The 13,656-nt window shown below is 53.0% G+C and overlaps 1 protein-coding gene across 8 annotated transcripts in view; it reads right to left on the reverse strand.

The window, feature by feature from the left end:
• Window positions 1-425: 425 nt before the first annotated feature.
• The window catches only part of Snx29 (sorting nexin 29), a 413,834-nt gene continuing 400,603 nt past the window's right edge, over window positions 426-13,656 (reverse strand). For 3 of the 8 annotated variants that reach the window (XM_087574448.1, XM_087574451.1, XM_087574454.1), the window contains exon 20: window positions 3,916-4,133. In XM_087574448.1, the coding sequence (XP_087430574.1) occupies window positions 4,004-4,133 (130 nt within the window). In that variant the 3' untranslated portion in view covers window positions 3,916-4,003. Of the gene's footprint in view, window positions 3,411-3,846; window positions 4,134-13,656 lie in introns of those variants that run through there. The other 5 variants (XM_087574449.1, XM_087574446.1, NM_001109526.2 and 2 more) reach the window with 3 other exon arrangements.

Raw genomic sequence — 13,656 nt, forward strand, 5'->3', positions numbered from 1 at the left:
CTATGCAAGCAGGATGTGCCTTGCTGCCTGCCTCACAGGAAACACAGAAGGGCTCAGAGGGAGCCCGGATCCATCCATCCATCCATCCACCCATCCATCCATCCATCCATCCTTCCTTCCTCCTTCCCTCCCTCCCTCCTTCCTTCCTTCCTGTGGAAAGGAGCCTGCCATGAGGACGGGATGATTTTTTGCGTGTGTAAGATCATTATTCTACATCCCACTTTACCAAGACCAGTGTGATGCAAGTGACTCCCGATGTTTAACTCAGAGCTGTGCTAGCTGAACCACATCTTGTATGTAGGGTGTCGTCTGAAGTGGTAAGTGCGCCTTCTAAGCCTTAGAGGTTTTCTTGCGATAGTTATAGTTCATTGAAATCCAAGCTGTCAGCAAGGAATCTAGACAAAGGAACCACAGAGAGGAGAGTCTAATTTAGAAAATGCCATTTTAATCCCCTCACTGAAAAGGCTTTTCTCAACCAGATTGTAACAAAATCCACAGCTTATTCCAAAAGAAAAATTTAATACAAGAGATTTTAGAAAATTAAACATTTGTTTAAAAATTCTATTGTGTAAACCTTAACATAAGAGGGGAGTCGGGATAGCACATGCTCAGATCTCCGGGCTGTCTGAACCCGCAGGCTCCAGACGTAGCTGTAGCAGCCACAGAGACCTTTCCAGGAAGGGTGGAACCTGACCAGGGTCTTCACTCCCCTGGAGGTCCCAGCTCTCGGGGCCTCTCTCCAGGTGCTCAGTGTGCAAACCACTGTCACATGCGTATCCTAACTCTTGCTGGGCCTTCCCAATCTGTCCTACTGATGAAAAAGACAAACAAAACCAAACATCCACGTGGTCAAGCGGCTGCCCCCTGGCTGGGGCAGAGCTGACAGCTGCAGGTGGCACTGGGCCAGGGGGTGAACAGATGCCTTCAGGGGAGAACATGGCCCCAGAGTGAAGTGAGCCCAAGGCTTCTTCCACACAGCAGCCACTCCAGCCTTGCTGCCGCCGCGCTCTCCACCCTCTCCATCCACTGCCTAGAGTTTACTTCAGATGCATCATGGAGACCACGGACCACAGCAACAGAGCCTGAACTTTTTGGCACAGAAATATTAGATAAAATATACAGTGCTACGTTGTGCAAAGTGAGCGAAACCAACATAAACAGCAGACACTAAACACGGTTGTTAGTGAGATAACGCACAATAGTTTCTAGAATGTTACACAGACCTTGTTCTTAAGGAGGTGCCTGCCTTCTGGTCGCACTCCCAGGCCAGGACATAACTCTGGGGTGGGTAGCAGTGTCTCTAGTAGGAATGTTGGCCATCTGGACTGACTGCCGTGGGTCTGACCACTCCTTCTTGCATACTCCCAGACATTCGAGCAGGCAGGGGCAGGGCACCGTGGTGAGACTGCCTGCTCCTGAGTGGTCCTGCTGGCAGAGGGGCTAAGCTCTCCCAAGTCCCTCAACTGAGCTTACTGGGTGAGTGGATGCAGGTTCAGGTGCAGGCTGCTGACGTGAGGGGTCTGGTGGTGGGTCTGGGAGAACAGGGCCAGCCTCTCCTCAGGGGCCAGAGTGTCTACAGGTTACACACACAGATGAACCTAGAATAGATGACTTGCCCTCAGGAAATGTGAGCTCTTATAGGAGCAAAGTCTTGGCGGCTGCTAGAATGCCAAGGCCACAGTGAGGGTGAGGATTAGGAAGTGGTCTCCTGAAGAGCTGAGGTTGTATCACACGGGGTAAGCACGGCTCTGCACTCCTCTCTGGACTCGGGGCCTCAGACCTGGGGAGCATTGTGGGAACAGCCTTCCATCACCTGAGTCCACCCTGTCCTGCTCTCCGCCTGAGTCCCAGGATGTGCTTGTGAGGTATAAGACAGACAGCCTGGAACCAAGAGCTGCTGAGTTTCTGTGGAGACAGGGTGTGGGCAGGCCTGGAGTGTGGCTCAGTGGAGAGCTTTTGTCTAGCACTTGCAAAGGCCGTGGTGTCAACCCCCAAATTGGGGAAAAGGACTGAGTAGGAAGCAAATGTCAAGTAACCAAAGGGCCCTACCAAGTCCCTGGAACCGAGCCTTTGTATTCACATTATGGCAAAGTAGGGCGTGGTCCCCATAACTAATCCTGGAAAACCAAGGCCTCAGGTCCGGGTGTCTGCCTGCCTTCTCTCCTTCCTTCCTTCTCTCCCTTCCTGCTTTAACTGCAGTACTGAATGTGAAAGATGACTCTGTGTGTCCTGTTTGCAGTGAGAGAGCCTTAGGCTGTGTGCCCCAAAGACCTGGTGCTCAGACTCTGCTGTGGAAGAGGTGCGAGTGTAGCAGGATCCTGTCTGTATAGAACACGATAGAATATGAAGCATCTCCATGCTGGGTCCTCAGCTCAGGGGGTGGACTTGGGGATGCCAAAACCTCCTAAGGCCTTTATGCATGCTTCAGTTTGCCCAATTGCAAACCGCATGCCCAACCCACACGCTGGGTGTGGTGTCTGTGTGGAGCCTGAAGCATCGCAGGCAGACGAGGGATGAACCATGTTGACTTTCTAGGGCTGAGAAGACTCTTGGGTCCTCCCTTCCCAGCAAACTGAAGAGGGCAGCCCTGTCCCCCCTCCCCCAGCCCCCCAGCTCCTGGGCCTAGCCTCGAGGGAAGGCGGGTGTGCTGTCCCTCGTCTGTGCACAGCCCACTTGTCTGCCCCAAGGAGCCCTCCAGAGTTGGAGCTGTTCAGGCCTCTCCTGCACTCTGAGTCCCTTCTGGCTTCTCAGGGACCTTCCCCAAGCGTCCCAAGGTACCAGGAAGACTCTGCTTCCACAGACCATTCGCCGAAGTCTGCCTCTGAGCTTCAGCCCTTTGTTCATGCCCAGGCTGCCTCCCACCACCGCCTAAGAAGTCACCCCTTGGTAGACGCCACTGTGGGCTCCTTCATTGGCACACTGCTTGGTACACAGTCTCTTCGGCAAGCTCCTCCAAGCTGTATGAAGACGGCAAGGAGGTTCTGACCTAGGAACACAGACCATCACTGACAGTGGCTTCTGAGAATCAGGGGGACCCAGGCTTGATGGCAGAGGGAGGCAGAGATGTGAAGCATCGGGATCTCATTCCACTTCATGCCTGTGAGCCCTGGACGAGGATGGGACCCTGAGACGAGTGCAACAGAACTTCATCTTGTGGGCACACAGCATTCTGCTCCCACTGAGATGTCAGGGGACCGTTCCGGGACAATCATTCTCTTTTCAGTTCGGGCACTGGGTCTGAGAGCCCATAGGGCCAACCTTCCACAGTAATGACCAGAGCCAATCTCTTGTGGCATGAGGTCACAGCGCCAATTCTCGAGCCCGAGTATTCAGGCTGCTGCTGAGGGCTGTGCTGGCGGTTGGAGCCCTCAGGTCCGATTAGTGTCCTTGCTCCGGCAGTCTCAGGTGTCCTGTATGGATGGGGGAAGGATAGTTCCTCAAGGACCAGTCACTGCCAATGCCTTTGCTAGGCCACTAGATGGAGAAATCACATCCATGCCAGCCACGTGACAGTACTGCTGGGTGTCTAACCACCAGAGGGGGAGGAGGACAGGGAAGGAGACCCCATCCACAGACTGCAGTAGGCAGTTGCATCAGGAAATTCAAGAGTGTAACAGTCATTCTAGTTCCCGCATGGGAAAGCGTCATGGGTGGCATCTGAAGGATCCATCTGCCATGTGTTGTGATCTCAACCAGGGGTCTGGGCCCAGCCTGGCCCCCACTGTCCTGCTGGCAGGACTGGAGGAGGTGACAACCATACCTGGCCCCCCTGGGGGTAGTAACAGTGTCCCCATCTGTGTCTGTCCAGTGAGCAATGGCTTGCTCTAAGGACAGAGACCCGGCAGCTAAAACTGACCAGTTTAATTGGGTGGCGTGTGGCAGCAGCAGCAGCAGCAGGAAGGGTGTTCTCTGTGGGGACAGGGTCATCCTGCCAAGGTGTCCAGGGCCAGCTGCCATGCCAAGGTTAAGCACAAAGTGGCTGGGGGTGGAGAGTCCACCGGGGTCAGAGGTCACCGCTTTGAGGTTCCACGTTGCGCACCTCCCTGGGATGGCCTCGGGACAGCTTAGGGAAGCGGGAAACGACTTTGGGCCTGCTGCTCTTGCTCAGCGGTTCTCCGGGTGGGGTGATGTCCCTGCAAGACAGGAAGAGATCTGGATAAAGTTAGAGTTTAAATGGGAATGACACAGCAGGGAATGGGGTCACATGTGAGACCAGTGGAGACCAGAGGGAGGGCCAGCACCACTTGGTCAGTGTGACTGGAAGACATGAGGTAAACGTTTCCCACTTTTTAAGCAGCCTGGAAGGCCCACTAACCCAGGCTGTCTGAGCTAGCTTTGGGTGCCATGCACGAGCCTGTTTTGAGGCTGTCACTAGCCAAGTGCTCTGCCAGGCATCCCTTCATCTCTAACACGGCCTCATCCAAAGATAGCATGCCTCCTCCGAAACCCCTGCGCCCGCTGGTGTCCGTCCAAGAGGAGAATCAGGGCATTGCCAGTGTTTGGTGGCCAAGGTGTGGTTCACAACCCTGGGGTAGGTGGGGCTGCCACATGACATGGGTGGGCCCAGAGCTCAGGCTGTAGGGTGAGCACAGATGTGTGTTCAATGGACAGATGTATTCTTAAGCCTCTCAGCCATTGCTCAGGATGCCCTGCAGGTCCCAGGGGAAGAGGAGTGCATGTGGGATACAGTCTCAAAGCTTCTCTTCCTCCTTACCCAGTCTAATAATGCTAGTCTTCAAAGCAAATAACCTCCTATGTACATAAAAGTATGGGGGAAATGTGTTCATTTCCCCAGACTCAGCCCTACTCTGAGTGGATTCTGGGCTCTCTCCTCTTTAGCTATACTCTGTAAGCTGTGGCAAGAGTCTTTTCCCACCGAGTTCTGTAAAGAGTGAGGAGGCAGAGGCCATTGAGGATGTGCTCATGTTGAAATGGGTGGTCAAAATGAGCATGGTGTCAACTCCAGCAGGGTCTTGAGGGGTAGCAAAGCATAGTGAGGAAGCCCTGGCCAAAGGTAATAGGGGGCTCTATGGGGACAGTGGCTAGAGGTGTGAGGTTGGGGCCCTCCACTACAGTCTAATGCTGCTGTGGGTGCTCTGGTGTCTGTCTGCTGTCCTAGCAGCCCTACACTTGGGGATAGAAAACAGGAGGATCAAGACAGCCTGGGAAACATGGCTAACCTGTCCTAATTCCAGCCTCAGATGGGCGACTCTCAGTGATGTTCCGTCCCCAACAACAGTGCCTGGTCCCTCAGTTCCAAAGGCTTCAATGTTAACTCAACCTGAAAGCTGAGTTCTCAAAGTCTAACAGCAAATCCACAGCTTCAGCTGTGGCTCTGGGCGTGAGCCTGGGCCAATCCACTTCCCATGGCAGGCAGGGGTTGCTTAAATGCTACCAGACCTTATGTGTCTGGAGCCATCCTGGAGTCCCCTCACCCTCCCTGGGCACTTCCTATGCCTCCTCAAGTGGCACCTTGAGGATGACTTCTCAGGACAGTGATGGCTGTGTCCATACAACTGCTCAGACTCTTGCAGCCCATGCCTGCCCCCGGCCTGGAAGACTTCCTTTCCAGTGCGCTAGTGTACTGCAGGTAAAGTGACCACAGCCGAATACTTCCCTAACGGTTTTATTCTGATGGTATCAGCACAGATGAGCAGCTACGACACAGACCGAGTGACCCGCAGAACAGCAACCACATCAACAAAGTCCAGCCTCCAGCTCGCCCGCTCGCTCTCCCTCCCAAGGGTTGGCGGCAGGTCTCCATCATCCAGCTAGGAAGACGGCAACCCCAGAGCCCATGTGCTATTCAGCTGCTGGTGAGGGAAGAGACCTTGTTACTGCCCTGAGTTGTCTCACTCAGACCTGGGGCGCCCTGTCAGGTGGGAGGTGAGAACAGACTTACAAGCAGCAGCCTGCATCACACAGAAGGATGCTGAGTGGATACACTTGGGGTCTGTTCTGGGCTCACAAAAGTGGTTCTCAGCCCATGTATGCTCTAGAGTCACCAAACTTCAAACCGTGTTCGAGTTGAGCTGCAAGACTCATTTAGAGCTTTCTGGAAAGTCCAGGGCGGAAATCAGGAAGCAGAGGAATCGAAGCACCAATCAATACATGAACGAATCCACTGATCACTGAGGGTAAGGTGGGTTTCTGGTGGGCTGGCAAACAGTGAATTTTGGGACTTGACTTCGGACTGTCTCTAGAGGAGGCATGCAAGTCAAGCTAGGGGGACAGAGTGTTCTACAGAGTGCCTTCTTAGCAGCTGTATGCCACGCCTCATTCCAGAACAGGCCTCACCTCACAACAAAGCTCAGGGCAGCTGGAAGCCAGAGCTCAGTGGAGGAAACTCTTAGAGAAGGGCAAGGCCACCTCGCTCGGTGCCTGTATGGCTCACCTCAGGGTTCATTTCCAGTTAAATGTTGTGAGGACTTCAGCTTCCTCCTTCCCAGGCTTCCTCCCAGAAAGAGGCTATTAGAACAAGGATGTTCAGACAGAAGAAGGAGGCCCATAAAAAAGACCTCTGCACCTTTCTTGGAAGGCAAAGGAGATGTGGCCAAGAGACTGCTCCCTCTGTCTTCACTAGCTCTGCTTTTCAGCCTCAAGCCTTTTGAAATGTGGAATCTTATTTCATTACTTCCTGGAATAGGTAACACAGAAAGTGGAGCAAATTTAAACAGAAAAGCACAAGTGACATGTGTATGCCCCACCAGCCCTGGCGTCCAGGGAACAACCCTCTTTAGTTCTGATATACCTTTCTTGAGCTACCTACTGTACAGTGTGTGTGTGTGTGTGTGTGTGTGTGTGTGCGTGCGCTGTGTGTGTGTGAGTGTGTGTATGTGTGTGAGTGTGTGTGTGTGTGTGTGTGTGTGTGTGTGTAACTTACTGCTTTGCTTGTTAATTCTACAAATGGAAAATGTGCACCATGCTGCCTTCCCCTTCTCACGCTAGCGATACATCACTGAACTTCTCTGAGGTGCTTCATGGAGATCAGGATGGTGTCTGGGTGAATCTGGAGGTGAGGTTCACTGCAAGTGTGCCTGACAGCCAGGAAGGGTTCTCCTGCCCTACCAGAGCACCCTGCCATGCTGTGTTTTGACCCTGACCATAATAGGTTCCTTCTGAGTTAAAACCAAATGGGCTCCTTAAATTGTTCCTTTCATGAGGGGCTCTGGCAGAGTTACTGTATGTAGCCCAAGAGGAAACTGCCCGTGAAGAGGTCCAGAAGGAGGACACCAGTGTTGTCCCCAAGGGCATGGCCTTGGAAGGTAGAGGACTCTCAGGAGTCATGGAAGGGTGTCAAGCAGAGAAGACAGTGCACTCAAGGGCAGGGGAACCAACCAGTGGTCACTGTGACACAGGCCACTGTAAACTTCCAACATGGTTGTGTTCTCATGCTTGCAGGAGTCCTGTCTCCAATACATGTCCTCCAGACATTACAGCTGGGTGACAAATGCTACATCCAGACAGAATGTGCAGGGGCAAAAGGCTCACCTCTCTCTTGAAGACAGTGAGGGCAGAATGCTATGATATGTCCAAGATGACTCCAAGATGGCCTTGCTTTTGTGGGACTACACTGACCTCTGCCCTTTGTCTGGTGGGATCACTGGATATTACCCTTCCCTAGGCTGCACAGGGAATGCCAGAGACTACAGAGTAATCAGGCTCTTGGAAACTACAGGGGGTTTGGGTTTTGTTGTTGTTGTTTTGTTTTTTTGTGGGGTTTTTTTTTTTTTGAGACAAGGTCTCACTCTGTAGCCTTGTCTAGTCTGAACTCACGATGTAGATCAGGCTAGCTCCAAACTCACAGATCCGCCTGCCTCTATATTCCCAGTACATGTGTCACCCCAGTAGGCACCATCTGTTCTCTGAATACAGCTCTGCCTTCATTCTATATCTGTTTGTGCTAAGCCGCAGGAGGCACACAGGGAGTGTCTTCAAACCAGGGACAGCTAACCTAGCCTACCCTCTTCTAGGCCAAGGGCACAGAGATTAGTCTGCTTTTACATCCTATTTCAGATCTCCAAGGAAGTGTGCCAAAGTCTTCAGCCACTGTCCCCAAACTACAGCCCCTCCATCTTAGGAACAGCCCCCACCCCCCGAGACACAGCGGGATCAATCATCTCGGGGAGTTGGACCTTCCTGGGGCACCTTTATAGAACCAGAAGTGGCTAGTGGTCACCCAGGCCACACCTTGCCCAGCACTGCTTAACAAGCTCAGCCTCTGCCTCTGTCCTGTGGCGTCCCTGCATAGTCATACCAGTGTCCCAGCAGCTGCCAATGCTTACACGTGTCAACTGTGGCTAAAATCCTGACCCTGCCTTTTACTCATTACTTTCTTCTTTCTCCTTTGAGGTGAGTGGCCAGGCCTCACATCTTCAGCTCCCAGAGCAGGGGCTCTGGTTATAAACCTGACAGAAATGGCTCAGTACTTCCTGATCCACGAGTGCATTCAGTGGCGTAGCACGAGGACAGAGCACTTGCCTCATGTGTGCACAAAGGCAGCAATATGCCTGTGGCCTGGCTCCCATCCACAGCTCCCCACACAGGGCAAACAAAGCAAGGCCTTCCTGTATGCCTAAGACACAGGCAGACACATCAGTGCCCTTACCTGTAATTGTGTGTGTGCAAGGGGGGTGCTAATGGCTGCAGTGGCTCTTACTCTGCAGTGGCTCAGACCTGGAAGCACGGGCACAGATTCTGCTCCTCACAGACCTGGGAGCACGGGCACAGATTCTGCTCCTCACAGACCTGGGAGCACGGGCACAGATTCTGCTCCTCACAGACCTGGGAGCACGGGCACAGATTCTGCTCCTCACAGACCTGGGAGCACGGGCACAGATTCTGCTCCTACTGGGACAGGGGCTTCTGCTATCATCCCCGATCTACAGGGCTGCGGAAGAGGATGAAGCCCTGCAGCAGGGACTGCCCCAGGCAAAGGACACAGCAGGTGGGACTAGGAGCACAGGAGTCTCAGGGGCCATTTTAAAGGAGTACAGTACCAGTACCAGTGCCATAGATGTTTATAAGCAACAGTGCCTGGCCTTCAGAGCCTCCCTGCTCCACTGGCACAATCACTGCCATCGACTCAACCGGCAGGCTTGGAGGTCACTGCGATGGCACCTAACACACTGGTCTCCATTTATATCAAAAGGGACAAACCTCTGGGCACTTAGAGTCCAGCTGAGCTATGGCCATCGTCACATCAGCCTGCCTGTCAGTCAGCAGGGGACATGTCACTCATCCAACAAAGATGCTGCCTTTCCTGCCATTCCCTGTGCAGACCCACCAACAGTGAAGAGGTCTGAGGTGCAGGGGAGAGGCCGCATGAGTGTCAGAGCATCTAGGCAACTTGTTTAGAAATGCCCCACCTCCTGTGCCCTGTTGGCCCAACCCTCAGGACCATCTTTCCAGCAGCTGCTTCTCAAGCACAGTGCAAACCCTGCCAGGCCGTGTTTTCTATGCCCCCTACCCACAGTTGGCTATACTTAGGATGAAGCCTTTGAGACCTTGAGTTATAAAGGCAGAAAATGGCCCCAGGGAAGACTTCTGTTTGTGGCAACACCTAACTGCATTGATGTTGCCACTGGCTTCACCAGTCAAGGGTTCAGTCCTAAAAATCAAGATGGGGACCAGCTTAGGCTGAAGACAGTGGACAAAGGTAACAGGGGATGAGGTGAGCCTCTGGCTGGGCTTGAGGCTGCACCAGCCCATCTAATAAGCCATACTTCCAGTATCTAGACACTCTGGGCCGCGCTGGCTTGGCAGGCAGCGGAGGCACCACTCAGAGCCCACTCTAGCATCAGAGGGCAGACCCCTCCCAGCCGGCAGGTGTGTGAGCCAGGGCCACCTGTTTCCCATGTAGCAGCCATTCTCACCGGCAGGGAGGCAGGGGATGCTCTAGTCTGGAAAATTCCAAACACTGTGCTTTCCTTCCCCGCTGGGCTGTGTCCCTCGGTTTCTAGGACCTATCACTTGGGAGTGTGCTCCATACACCTCCTTCATGAGCCCCTCTCCACCTATTGACATCTCCCAGTTACAGCCACAAGTCCTCTCCCATAAGCTCCTCTGTCCTCCATGACCTAACCTAACTCAGGTGCCTGCCCACGGGCAGCTCTTCAGTTTATGCTTTGTAAGCCTCTGTTCTTGGGTTCTGGATGCACTATCTGCCCAGCATGAGTGAGTGTCCAAAGGCCTCACAAAGCCCATTCCTTGCACTTCTGAGTCATCATTTACTAAATGGCAACTCTGTGCTTCTAATCCCTCACGCCAGCGATGTCACCACTCTCTCATCCACACTTCACCAGTACTTCATTCCAAACACACCAGGGGCTAGAAGCTGCTCCCATCCCTCTCACCTCCCCAGAGTCACCTTGCTTCACCCTTGGATGATCAAACTCCTCCTCCAGGATGGCCCAGCCATTCCCTACACCACAGGGTTTCCTCGCACTTCTGACTACCATGCACCGATCGTCTTTGCACCTGTGGTTTTCTCTGCCTGGATCTGTCCATGAGGGATATGTAGGATCTACACCATATCCCATTACCTTTGAGGGCTTCTCTACCCACAGTAACACGTCCACACCAGGCTTGTTCCCACTTGTCTCTGAAGTAAGCACCAGCTGGTACGCATGACCCCCTGCCCCTAGGCTCAATGTGTCCCTAGCCATAGGTGGGGACTTGTTCTAGCACTGTCAGCATGCCTGGCAAGCATCAGGTGTACACCCTGCACTTGGCGGAGGGCAGCCACTACTCTGGGCTGTGCTCCTGGCCAGCCTGGGCTACTACACTGACAGATCCTAGGACAAGCTAAATAAGCCTGATTCTCCTTTGAGTTCTAGGACTAATTTGAACCCTTTGACTCTATAACTGCGTATGTGTAAAGTTTCCCTTGTTTTTTTTTTTTTTAAAGCAAGTAAGGTAACTACTTAGACATCTCTAATTTCCTCATCATGTTTTGTTCACTTTTTAGTCAAAACAACAGTTTGAATCACAGCAGTCCTGTGGGCAATGGGAAAAAAGTTTTCTCTCTTGTTTATAATTACCAATCCATCCATCTAGTGTTCATATCCCCCTTACTGTATCCTTCATGGGACTAAAAGGAAACATGGATTGCATGATTAGGCACCTACTGTGTGCTTTCCATCCTCATGGCTCCAATGTTGCAACCCTGTGCAGTCATGTTAGCATCTCGGTGTTGTGGGAGCACACACAAGGATTGTAAGAACACAAAGACAAACTAAGGACCTGAGCCCACCATGGCCTCATGTCTACGTACTGAGACTGAGGGAGGCTGATCCCAAAAATCAGAGTCCCGAGAGAGGACCACAGCAGCCCTTCACTGTCAGACAGTAACTATTCCAGCTTGTTCCTGTGGTTCAGGCCCCTCTCAGAAGTGACTTGTCACCAGTCCCTTTCTCATTGTGGTGGTCCAGCAGCAACACATGGTGTGAAAACTACAGGAGGCAATGAAGAGACCTGGCTGGGGATCTGGGCTCCCTCCCTGCTGACCACAGTCTGCATGGGTGAGAAACATCGGCCATCATTCCAAGGCTGCCCCTAGATGGGCTGTGGCTGCCTCTTTCTCATCCAGCACACTCCATGGCCTGACTGCCATTCCATTCTCTAATGGCAGGGAAGGACCTGAGCAGTGGAGTCTTACATCACTGAAGTCCAGGCCTGCAGCTGCCTAGCTATGGACTCTGCCAAGTCACGTCCAACAGGTTGCCCATTTCCACACCTGTGCTGAGGGGTGACTGGAGGAAACAAGCCATTATGGGTAATCCCAGAGTTACTAGAGGGTGAGTGGAACCCACCTCGTGGCTGGCTGAAGAAATTGAAAGAATCGATGACTGTCCCAAGACCATTTCTATGACACCATTTCCATTGTGTTCAGTCAGGGCTCTGGTGTGAAACTTGGCCTCTTGGGTAAGAGTTAGGAGTCCAGGAAAAGCAAGTTACTAAAGGTGGTCCATGCATGACTCTCCCTTGTCAACTCTTTCCAGCCGAGTGTCAGGACATACCATCAGAACCCTAGCCACCATCAACTTCTTTCCCTCCTGGGCTTAGAGAGAGTTCTGCAGGAGGAACAGTCTGGACAGCTAGCTGACTTAGCCCACCAGCTGCAGCCTGAGCCTGCCCCTTACCGTGGCTGACTTGGGCACTCAGGCTGGAGGTAAGTGAAGGCCCCTCCGTGGAGCTTTGAGACACGTCTAACTCTGATGGAGTTGGTGACTCTGCCAGGGATGGCAAGCCAGGCTGTGTGGACATTCTACATATGCCAGGAGGGACAGAATGCAATATGAGGGTGTTCCAAGTTCCTCACACAACCTGTCAGAAGGGATCCCTGGCCCCAGTGCACGGTGTACTGGCCCCTTCCTCCCACATCACCCCTGTTCAACCTGTGAGTTGGTGTGGACTGAGTGACCCTCCCCCTTTGCCCTAGATATGATACAAGGAGAGGCACCTGAGGCCCCACCAAGAGTCCAGTCAACTCCAGGGCCTCATAGCCTGCCATCTGCAGTGGGAGCAGTGCTCGGACTTGGGACCACCAAAGACCCAGGACTGATGTTTTCTGCAAAGCAGCATCAAGGCAGTAGGTATCTCACTGGTAACCACTCATGGTCACTCTAGACAGCACATTTTAAAGTTGGGAGGGAAGGCTGTGTGCTGTGTGACTACCTGACTCACAGATAGAAAAGCTAACACCAGGATGGGGTGGCACCATGGTGAATCGAGTCACCTGAGCGCCCCATGTGCTGTTCCCACACCTCCACTATTACAGGGATTGTGGTTTTTTTCACCAACCCTAAATTGGATGGCGGGTATTGTGCCAAAGACGACCTAATCCGCTTCCCTTCCTCCAAACCGGATTCTCTGAGGCTCCAGTATTTAAAATAAAAGCCACGAAGTGGGGCAGCAGTTGTACTAATATCTGTGCTGCCAAGCCATATCCTTTGGGGACCAAAGTGAGACTCTGAACACAGAAGCCAGGCTGTGACTGCATCAGAACAGGACCCTGCAAAGGCACACGCTTGGTGGCATTTCTTTTAATATTTTCAAGCCTCTGAGGTCTTTGTGACTCTGAGCCCCGTTTTACAGGTAAGGACACTGAGGCAGAGAGTGAGCCAGGCCACACAGCTCTGAAGGCCTAACATGCAGCCGTAGCTCTGTGCACTCACAGCTGGAGTTCCACCACCACGGTCTGTAGTGAACACGCTTGACTGACATCTCAACGCCACACCCTCTCTGCCCTGTTTCTAAGGAGCTCAGGAATTCTGCACACCCCCATGAGTGACACCAGCAGCTGTCACAATTGCAGCTTTGTGGTTCTTGTGCAGCTCCACCTTGGCGTGCCGACTGCCAACACTGTCTGCAGCAGGGGAGATAGCGGCACAAAGGCTGCAGAGGGGCAAGTCCACAGTCACCAGGCTACCAGGTAGGACACAGCCTCAGGCAACACTTGGCCTAAAGCCCTCCATCTCCACAGATGCCACTCCTGAGCCCTTGAGAGGAAAAGGTGCCAAATGGCTGTCCAAGTGGCAACAGGATGGCTGCTTCCTGCTGTGCTGTATGCTCAGCCACTCTTCCCAGGACAGCTGGGTGAGCATCTGCAGCCCCGTTGCAGCAGCTCCCAAGTGTGAACAAGAGAGACCCAAG

The sequence above is a fragment of the Rattus norvegicus genome, chromosome 10 (assembly GCF_021556685.1).
Source record: "Rattus norvegicus strain SHRSP/BbbUtx chromosome 10, alternate assembly SHRSP_T2T, whole genome shotgun sequence".
In the NCBI taxonomy this organism is placed as follows: Eukaryota; Metazoa; Chordata; class Mammalia; order Rodentia; family Muridae; genus Rattus; species Rattus norvegicus.